Raw genomic sequence first — 11,687 nt, forward strand, 5'->3', positions numbered from 1 at the left:
TTGATTAATCAAACAAGAAAATGGTATAGGATACCATTATTATTTGTTTCACTCGAAAAGGACAACCAGATATCGTTCACTCTTTTATTTTATATCCATTATTCCCCAAATCTAAAAATCCTTGCAGAATCTCAAAGTCAAATAAGTTAGAATTTTTTTCCTAAATTCTACTTTATTTTAGCACACCCAAAATTTCATGCAATTCATTCTAGTCTTCAATGGTAGCTCAGTTTGTACAACCGGGGTATTATGAAAACAATAATATTTTAAATATCACTGTTACGATATCAAATGTATATATATAAATTATTTTAAATTTTTTGAAAAAACAACAAAAGTCATGGTTAAAAATCATGTTCATTTACATGAGAGGAAAATGCAAAGATATTGAAGTGATATCTATCCAAGTCTAAATCGGGAACTTTGAATATAAATGAGCACATAAATAAATAAGATTAAGTTATACAGGCGTAAATAGATTTGATGTGTAAATAATAAGTATACTTGGTTGTCCTAAAGCACAGAGATAAAATTGTATGCCATATTAGACATGGCCGCCTCCCACCATCTTTAAAATTAGTGAACTCACCATGACCAAAGCAACATGCCCATGACTTTTCTCCACTTGCGTGTATGAGGTTCCCGTAATCGAATTGGCAATCCAAGACCATACATGGTGGTTGTAGTCTTGTAGACATGATTTGGGCTCGGACTTGGAGGAAACTTTTCGCCAGCCAAACTGCCTTCTTAAGAGTTTGTCCTTTTAAGAGTTTTGCCTACGATAGACCGCAATACGCCTGCAAGGACGTCAGCAAAAGGACCCCCACACATTACTTTGGAAAGCATGATCTAAGTGTGGATTGTGGATTGCTCTATCTGACATGATTCCAACAGCCGGCAGCTCCACTATTATGAGGGCGCCTCTCTCAGAAATCCCTTTTTGTCTATAAATACTCATATGGTTTGAACCAGAGAGTATCCAAACAGCCTCCCCAACAGCTTCATTTGCTTCATATATAGTCATCGGCTTGAGCTATAAACAGCTTTTCAGTTGGTATATTACATGGCTAGTGGGAAGTTTTGGAATGTCATGACAGGGCTGAAGCCAGCCCTGGCAATGGTGGTGGTTCAAGTGTCACTGGGAGGAATTAATATTATGTACAAATTGGCTAAGAATGACGGCATGAGCATGAAGGTTTTAATCGCCTACAGATATATATTCGCTGCAGCTTTTATGGTTCCACTTGCTTTGATATTTGATCGGTAACTTTCATTATTTCTCAGTTTTGTTTTGTAGCTTGAGTTTACTTAATTTCAGTGTTTCTTCTCTCTCCCTTCTCTTTCTTGCTTTCTCTCTTTCCTTTTTGTATGGGGTGAACTTGTCCCTTGTGTGGCCTGTATCACAACTGGGCTAAAGAAAAATTATTATATCTGCTATCTTAAATTTCATTTTTAAAAATGGGAGTCTATGGTGATGCTTTATTTACTGACATTTGTCACAAATAAGAAATAAATTATCATGGTTTTATCTCTGTTTCTCTTTCTCAATTGCACAAAGAGCATTTACTAATATTTGCCTCATGTATGGTAAACAGGAAGAGTAGGCAAAAAATGACATGGATGATCTTCTTGCAAGGTTCCTTATGTGGTTTATTTGGGTAAGTTTCAAAAAATATTTTATTATTGTATTTTATATCAAAGGTGTTCAATTTTGGCCAAAAATGGTTTATAGGTGAGTTTTCCTGTAATGAATCTGTACTTTCTCAATGAACTCTTTCATACACATGATGAATAGTATTCTCAATTTTGCCAACGCTTAGATAGGGTGATGCCATGGTAGTTGTCATATAAACAGTTGAAAGGATCTATGACTAAAAGATGTCATTTTCTGCAAGACATGCACTGTTGAGAATCTAGCTTATGTAGGGAATTAAACCGAATTCCCAACCCATGAGAAACAAAAAAAATTAGAGAAAACACACGCCAAAGAAAAACAATCACACGCAAAAGACAATATTTATATGGTTCGGCAATTTGCCTACATCCACGGAGTTGCAGGGATATCAGTATTATCAGGGAAGAATACAGAGTACAACTTAGCGGCTACAATATTCTCTCTATATATATAACACGGCAATTCCACCACACTAAAAAACCCTAATTACAAAAGGTGGTTCTACAATGGGCTAAACGGGCCCAACAGGCCTCAATAAATCTCCCATTAAAAAGCCATGCAATATTATTCGGGTCGGGTCGTCAAATCGGATCAAACAAAACTAGGCTCCACAAAGCCCAACAAATCTCCCACTTGGAGACTAGTCCAATCACCAACATCAAACCGCTATCCTCCAAGAAACAATCTCTCATCCCTACAACTCATCCTCCTGTCCTCAAGCTAGAAAACCAATTGAAACTGCGCACAACTTCAACTTCTCAATAGTGACACCCTTAGTCAACATGTCTGCAGGGTTCTTAGATCCACAAATCTTCTCATGTATTACTAGTTTATCCTCAACAAGATAACGGATAAAACGGTATTTTGTTTGTATATGTTTCAACTTTGAATGAAAAGCCGAATTTTTGGCAAGAAAAATTGCACTCTGACTGTCACTGTGTAGAATGCCCATTTCCTGCTTCTTACCCAATTCATCTAAAAAACCATGTAGCCAAATCATCTCCTTTCCAGCTTCAGTTGCTGCAACATACTCAGTTTCTGTAGTAGACAAAGTAACAATCTTCTATAGATTTGAAGTCCATGATATAGCTGTACCACCTAGAGTAAAAACAAACCCAGTAGTACTCTTTCTACTATCAATATCACCAGCAAAATCAACATCTACATAATCCTGCAGTTTCAAACTTGCACCTGTGAAGCAAAGACATGTATCTAATGAACCCTTCAGATATCTTAAAATCCACTTGACTGCCTCTAATGCTGCTTTCCAGGCCTACTCATGAATCTGATCACAACTCCCACTGCATGTGCAATGTCTGGCCTTGTACACACCATAGCATACATCAAGCTGCCAATAGCTGAGGCATAGGGCACCTTGCTCATATGGTCCCTTTCTTCTTCTGTCTTTGGTGATTGTTCTTTGGTTAGTTTGAAATGACTACCCAAGGGTGTGCTCACTGGTTTAGCTTCATTCATGTTGAACCTGCTAAGAACTTTCTTCACATACTCTGACTATGAAAGCTTGAATGTACCATTAGCCTTGTCTCTAATGATTCTCATACCAAGGATTTGCTTTGCAGCTCTCAAATCCTTCATTGCAAACTCTTTGGACAATTGCTTCTTCAGATTATTAATCTTCTCAATGTCAGACCCTGCAATAAGCATATCATCCACATACAACAGTAATATGATGTAAGAATTGTCAAAGGACTTAACATAGCAACAGTGATCAGCTTCACATCTCTTGAACCCAATTCTATGCATAAAATTGTCAAACTTCTTGTACCACTGTCTAGGAGCTTGTTTAAGGCCATACAAGCTCTTTCTCAGTTTGCAAACTAGATTCTCTTATTCCTGAACAATGAACCCTTCTGGCTGAATCATGTAAAGGTCTTCCTCCAAGTCACCATGAAGGAATGATGTCTTCACATCTAACTGCTCAAGATATAAGTTTTCTGCAGCCACCATTCCAAGTACAAGTCTAATTGTTGACATCTTCACAACTGGAGAAAATATCTCTGTGTAGTCAATGCCCTCCTTCTACTGGAACCCTTTAACAACTAATTTGGCCTTATAACGTTTGCTACCATTATGCTCATTCTTTATTCTGTATACCCACTTGTTGTGCAAAACCTTCTTTCCTACTGACAATTCAGTCAGTTCCAATGTCTGATTCCCCAACAGGGAATCCATCTCATCTTTCATGGCTAACTCTCACTTGCTTGAATTCTCATCTTGCAAGGCTTCATCATAACACTCTGGCTCACCACCATCAGTCAATAGGAGATAATTTAAAACAGGTGAATAACGCTGCGGAGGTCTAATGTTCCTAGAAGATCTACGAACTTCAGCTACAGGTGTACTCAAATCTACCTGTGAATTTACATTCTCCTTATCTTCTTCACCCCCTTTTTGGACAGTACTTTCAGTCAATTCATCTAAGTTGACAAACTCAGATTTCTTTTAATCTATCTCTATAACATCTGACACTATAATTGACCTGTCCTTGTACATAACCTGTTCATTAAATATCACATATCTACTTCTGATGATTTTCCTGTTTTGTTCATCCCAAAACCTATAACCAAATTTCTCATCACCATAGCCAATGAAAAAACATATTTTTGACTTTGCATCAAGTTTACTACGAGCATCAGAATCAATATGAACATAAGAAACACAACCAAAAACTTTTAAATGTGAAAACTTCACCTCTTTACCGCTCCAAACCTCCTCAGGAAGTCTGAACTCCATGGGAACTGATGGTTCTCGGTTTATCAGGTAAGCTGCAATGCTAACAGCATCAGCCCAAAATGTTTTTGGTAGTCCAGCATGCAACCTCATACTTCTAGCACGCTCATTGACAGTTCTGTTCATGCGCTCAGCCACACCATTCTACTGTGGTGTCCCAGGAATGGTCTTCTCCATCCTACTTCCCTGTGTAGCACAATACTCACTAAACCCTCCATCTATGTACTCTCCTCCATTATTTGACCTTAAACATGTTATTTTCAAACCTGTTTCTGTCTCAACCATGGCCTTCCACTTCTTAAAAGTTTCAAATACATCAAATTTATTTTTCAGAAAATAAACCCATACCTTTCTACTTAAGTCATCAATAAAAGTGATGTAGTACCTTGAACCTCCTAGGGATGCAACCGGAGAAGGCCCTCACAAATCAGTGTGTACTAGTTCCAATTTTTCAGCCTTCGGTGTCCTGCCAATTTTCAAGAAGCTCACCTTTTTTTGCTTTCCTAAGATGCACCTTTTACACATGTCAAAATCAATGGACTTCAATTCTGGTAGTTTTCCTTTTGACAACAACATCTTCATCCCTTTCTCACTCATGTGACCAAGTTTGCGGTGTCATAGGCTTGTATCAGTCATTGCATCAGCAACTGCAATTATGTCTCTTGGACATGAGGTCATATATAGAGTACCAGTCTTCTTTCCACGAGACAATACCCTAGCTCCCTTTGTAACCTTCCAAGTACCACCAACAAATAGTATTGCATGTCCTTCATCATCAAGTTGTCCAACAGAAATCAGATTCCTCCTCAGGTCAGGAATATGTCGAACCTTCTCCAATAACCAAACAGACCCATTGGGCAACGATATCTGGACGTCTCCCAGACCCACAACATCCAAGGCTGAACCATCAGCCAAATACACCTTACCAAAATCACCTGCAACATAATTCTGTATGATTTCTCGGTGTGGAGTGGTATGAAACGAAGCTCCTGGATCCAAAACCCAATCATCAAGTGGACTGTCTACTGCAAGAAGTAATGCATCCTGTACCTCTTTTGTTACAGCATTAGCAGAATCATCTCCATTCTTCTTCTTAGGGCTTTTGCATTGCCTTTTAAAGTGACCTGTTTTCCCACAATTCCAGCATTGTACTTGTTGGCCTGATCTAGTTTTGTTTCTATTTCAATTAGAATTTTTGGAATTTGATCTACCCCGATTTGAATTTCTGTCATTACCTTTGCCTCTTGTCTCAAGGTTTAGGGCAGAACCAGATCCTGAGGTTTCACCTACATCTCTTCGGCGAATCTCCTCAGCCAGAATTAAATCTCGTATATCATTGTACTTGAGCTTTTCCTTTCCCGTAGAATTGCTTACTGTCATCCTCATTGCCTCCCAACTGTTTAGCAAAGAAGCCAAGACGATCAGAGCACGAATCTCATCATCAAAATCAATTTCTACAGACGACAATTGATTTGTGATTGTATTAAATTCATTCAGATGTTGTACTACTGATGCATTCTCTGCCATCTTCAAATTGAACAATTTCTTCATCAGATGCACCTTATTGTTTGCGGACAACTTTTCATACATACCGGACAAAGCCTTCATCAAATCTGTTGTGGTCTTCTCCTTTACAACATTATGTGCAACAGACTTAGATAGAGTTAACCTAATAACTCCTAGAACCTGTCTGTCAAGAAGCGCCCATTCCTCAGCCTTCATACTCTCAGGTTTTGTCCCCAAAAGAGGCAGATGCAATTTCCTCCCATAGAGATAATCTTCAATCTGCATCCTCCAATACGCAAAGTCTGTGCCATCAAAATTTTCTATTCCAGACGTCTTTCCTGCTTCCTTTGCCATTGCTCCCACTCAAACCTAACCCTAGGCTCTGATATCAGTTGTAGGAAATTAAACCGAATTCCCAACCCGTGAGAAACAAAAAAAAAAAAGAGAAAACACACGCCAAAGAAAAACAATCACACGCACAAGACAGTATTTACGTGGTTCAGCAATTTGCCTACATCTACGGAGTTGCAGGGATATCACTATTATCAGGAAAGAATACAGAGTACAACTTAGCGGCTACAATATTCTCTCTATATATATAACACGGCAATCCCACCACACTAAAAAACCCTAATTACAAAAGGTGGTTCCACAATGGGCTAAACGGGCCCAACAGACCTCAATAAATCTCCCATTAAAAAGCCATGCAATATTATTCGGGTCGGGTCGTCAAATCGGATCAAACAAAACTAAGCTCCACAAAGCCCAACAACTTAGTTACTACAAATTTTGTTTTCTTCCATTCAGTATTTTGTTTGCCCTTCATGTAGTTACAATAACAGTATTTGTAACACATAAGAACAACTTCTAACCTAAAGTTTGATTTCAGGGGGTCATTAGGTCAAAACTTATATGCTGAGAGCTTGACTCTAACGTCCGCAACTTCTGCAGCAGCAATGACTAACATTATTCCAGCCATGGCATTTGTCCTGGCAATTGTCTTGAGGTAATCCTCCTTTTCTTACCAAAATTTTAATCCTATCAAATTAACATGGTTTCAATATATGTTAAAGTTCCAGTTTAATTAAAAATAAATCCTAAATCCTAGCCATCTTATCTCATAGGATGGAAAGATTAGCAATTGGCACGGTTGCTGGAAAGGCTAAGGTGTTGGGCACTCTATTAAGCATAAGTGGTGCACTGGTTCTCACATTTTACAAAGGAGTAGAGCTCAATTTGTGGTCAACTAACATCAACTTGCTGCATCATGGTGCAGCAACCTCACAGCAATCATCTAATGATCAAGTCTTGGGCTCAATCTTAGCTGTTGTTGCTTGTATGTGCTTTGCAGTTTGGTTGATAATCCAGGTGATTTTGCTTTTTTATTTATTTATTTATTTATTTTCTGTTCAGATACAGAAATTAATTAAGTATACACCTTTCACTAATCTCATAATTGCTTTTGTGTTTTCCTATTTCCTCTTTTATATGGACAGGCCAAGATTAGTATGGTGTATCCAAGCTACTCTGGAACTGCTCTTACTTGTGTCTCTGCAGCGATTCAGTCAGTTGTATATGCCATGTGTGCTGAGAAGAAATGGTCAGCATGGAAACTTGGTTGGGACATAAGACTTCTCACTGTTGTTTACACGGTAAGATATTTCTTGAAATTTGTGTATAATTCATTGAATTTGGGGAATATTTAAGATTTGTTTGGAATGGTTTTATTAATAAAATGTCATAAATATTATTTTAACCATATTCTTATTTTTTATAAAGTATATATTGCATTATTTCAAAATTGTGCACAAATTGAACAACACACATCTTGATTTTATAAATTAGGTTGACTTTTTCAAAATTTTCTCCAAAAAGGATGCTACCATATGAAGTTCGACATTCAATAAAACATGTCTTAGTTGGAAAGCATAACTGCTAATTAACATATGAAAGACATTCAATATTAAAAATCATATTCAGTTTCAATCAATAAATGGTGTTGAGTTATAACAAAGTTTTGCTGTGTTGCAGGGAGTGTGGGCCACTGGATTGATGGTTGCAATAATGAGCTGGGCTGCAAGGCTGAGGGGGCCATTGTTTGTATCTTCTTTCTATCCCTTAATACTTGTAACTGTTGCAATACTGGGGTCTCTCTTACTCGACGAGCACCTATACTTGGGAAGGTTTGGATCAAAACTACTCTTCTACTTCAACTTAAAAAGGTTTCATTTATTCTCATATTAATTCATTATTCATTTATGGAACAGCATAATAGCAGTAGTGTTGATCATAGTGGGCTTGTATGGTGTTTTGTGGGGAAAAGGCAAGGAGATGAAGCAGAGCGCCCAAGTAGATGGAGCAAAAAGCTCTACGGAGCCAGAATTGAGAGGCATTGTCATCGAAACCTCATCTAGTACTGAGGGTAAACCGACCGCAACTAGTACTATTTGTCCCATCCAAGCTGCTGACCAAGGATCTGGAGCGGTTTCTCCTGCTGCAGTTGTGCATGAATAGCAACAATATATCATACTGATATCTTTTATTTGGAAGAAATTTTCAAGAAATTCTTGTATGTATATACGAAATTCATTTCTACGCAACCAAATATCTTAAAAACAGTGTACACGCCCGTATTTCCTTTGCCTAAATTGTAATATTTTCCGGTAATTTTTTTTTTTAAAAGCAAATATGTCATAGTATTCTTCGATATCCCATCTAAACACCTCCCCTTTCCTGGACATATTCCAGTAAAATTTACTTGTTTACCAAAAACAAATTCATTTATTAAGATTATAGACGTTACCATACCTAAGAAAGTAATCTCCATTATTTTCTGACTACAACTAATCTACTCCTAATTAAACCAACGGCCCACCTGATTGTTCTTCAACATAATTGCTGTCCATGTCCACAAAACACCCCAAAAATATAAAAGTTTTCAAAATGGGCTATTTGGAATATCTTCCCCTATATTTATTTATAGGTAAATCCATTAAAAATATTTACTCTAATTCCTCACAACATATCTTATGGTGAATAACAATCCTCTTGGTTGAAAAATAGAGTTCATATTAGAACCCTCACATTCTTGGTTGGACTCTTTTAGAGATGCTCATCCACAAAATCTATCATAAGAAAATCTTACGAATTCTGGTGGTGTACAGCTGCTGCTATGCATGAGAATAGCTCTATCTTCTTACCCTATCTTATATGTGTATCGTTTTCTAAGAAATTAGAATTCCAAATTATAAAAAATTGATACTAACATTGGCATTAGAATTACAAATTAATATAATCATCATATAAACTAACAATGCATGTTTTGGTCATACATCTGCGGTCTCCATCTTACATACATATTTTCAAACATATATTGATTGATTAAGAGTCAGTGTGGGAATGATTGTTGGAAGTTAGAAGTGTTTGACGATAGTAAAAATGATTTTTCTTAGAAAGTTAGGAGGCATGACACAGTATTATAAATGAATTTTAAAAGTCTAGCTAATCACTTCTATAAGTTTTGAACTAACATTGGATGCTGGTGTAAAAAAATGACTTTTTATGGGTTAGTTTTACTATGAAAAATTGTAAAAAAAGTCAAATATAATTAAAATTATTAAAATTTTATATATTTTAAAATTATTTAATCTTTATATAAAAGAGATAAATAAGTCAAAAAAGTTTGAAATGATATATAAAAATAATTTATTATCTTTAAATCTATTTTTTCATTTTCTTATATTTTCTCTTTACTTCTATTTTTTCTTTGTTCCCTTTTCCTCGCATTTTCCTTCAAACTTTCCCATAATAAAACATAACCTTAAGGTTTGACAAATATTTAAAAAATATATTTGTAAATCAAGAAAACCACTTCAAGGGATTCTTGAATTAGCACTTTGATATGTGCTACTTCATCTAAAAATCATTTTTTTTATTATATAATACATTATCAAAAATACTTAATTATATAGGAATATTTTCTTCTATATCATAAAAAGATTTATCATAAAAGTGTTATCAACAAAAGCATTATAAGTTTCTTCATAAAAATATAGTACTAAAATATTTACTATGGAAGTGATGCCAATAAAAACATTACAAATTAAAAACATTTTTACCAAAATCATTTTGAAATCAGCCTAAACCTACTCATGCTTCCAAATGAAACATCTCATGAGTTTTTTCCATTTGCATATTGGCATATCCTCTCTACAAACAACTTCACCATCAATTAATTTTTGAGTTAATAATAAGAAAAAATTAATTTTAAAAAAATTATTTTTAGATTACATCATTTTATGATCATACTTATACAATTGAAGTATAATTTATCACATTTCTTACAATTTAATAAAAAATTTAAATAATCATAATAATAATAGTCAAAGAAAATAAAACTATTTTTCATATTCTAAAATACATAAACTCTTCATTTTAATTTCCTCTACGAGATGCAAGATTACCTTAACTTACATGTTAGATAGAATGATAGGACACAATGAAAATGGTAAAAGTAATGCACAAAAAAAATATAAAAATAATAATAATTTGATATTTATATCATGTCTTTGTTTGATATTTTTATCAATCCTTTGATATGCCTTCACCAAGTTTCAAGATAAGATGGACATTCATATACATTCTCACTCTAACTTGAGAATATATTAAAAAAAGAAATACTTGAAACAACATACTAAGGGAAAGAATAAATAAGGACAAAAAAATAACATATACAAGGAATGAATAGTAAATCAAAGTAAATATTTTCATAAATCAAAAGCAATCAAATATTAATAATATTTTATTATCTTAATTTAAAAAATAATATTTATTTTTTTATTTTAAGATATTTTTATTTCTTTCTTTCTATAATTCGCAATACATTGTTTTGAAAACAAATAATAAAATTCATCAAACTCTTCAATTAGAAAGCGGAAAATGAAGAAAGAAAATTCAAGGTTTTTAGTCAATGATGTCTGCCCTCCCACCCATGTCTGCTCCAAGCAAAGCCATAAGCGAAGAAATTACCCCTTTGAGTTTCCTCCATTTGCACGTGGGCATATGACTAGAAAACGTCCAAATTGTAATGACTTTTTGATATATACTTTTTGAACGTCTTTCGTACTGTAATATTAAACTATTTTCATCTTCAATATCAAATTGTAATGAACTTTCTTTGTCAGTATGTGGGGCTAGTAAACGTGTCTTAAGTGGATTAAAAAATCATCAAGGCACCCAAGCCCAGCCAATTAGGGTTGGGTTTCGAGTAAAATTTGTATACGTACGTCCCGAGCGCCCTTTTCATCTTCAATATGAAACTGGTGACCAAGGACTACAGTACATCTGCACAGACGTCTGCGAAAATCATCATCTCACAGTATGATTCCTCTCTCTAGCAGTTGACTAATCAGGCCTCTCCTGCGATAATTCTTTATGCTTATAAAGTACTCAATGTTTTGAATTTTAATTGCAAAAACTTACAATTGTATTATCATACTTTTCATTTATAAAAATATATTATATATTATTTCTTATAATTTCTGACATTAACTTTGATCCAGAGGGCTATTAGGTCAAAATTTATACGTCGAAGCTAAATTTCAAAAGGGAACTCGAAAATTAAGGCAACATTCAACTAATGCTAACTTTTTAAAATTATATTCATGATCAATATCAAATTGGCCTGCTCTTTCTTTGCGCATGTTACAAAGCACAAAATTAAGACCTACCATCCACTAAGTCAAGCCATGATCAA

The 11,687-nt window shown here is 35.0% G+C and overlaps 1 protein-coding gene across 1 annotated transcript; it reads left to right on the forward strand.

The window, feature by feature from the left end:
- Positions 1-1,083: 1,083 nt before the first annotated feature.
- LOC117913338 (WAT1-related protein At1g68170-like) lies at positions 1,084-8,446 on the forward strand. Its single transcript, XM_034828277.1, has 7 exons — positions 1,084-1,263; positions 1,596-1,658; positions 6,822-6,938; positions 7,057-7,300; positions 7,429-7,584; positions 7,964-8,115; positions 8,200-8,446. Exons 1-7 carry the CDS (start codon positions 1,091-1,093, stop codon positions 8,444-8,446), a joined length of 1,152 nt encoding a protein of 383 aa, XP_034684168.1. The 5' UTR covers positions 1,084-1,090.
- Positions 8,447-11,687: the final 3,241 nt, after the last annotated feature.

Source organism: Vitis riparia, chromosome 4, assembly GCF_004353265.1.
Source record: "Vitis riparia cultivar Riparia Gloire de Montpellier isolate 1030 chromosome 4, EGFV_Vit.rip_1.0, whole genome shotgun sequence".
NCBI classification, from domain to species: Eukaryota; Viridiplantae; Streptophyta; class Magnoliopsida; order Vitales; family Vitaceae; genus Vitis; species Vitis riparia.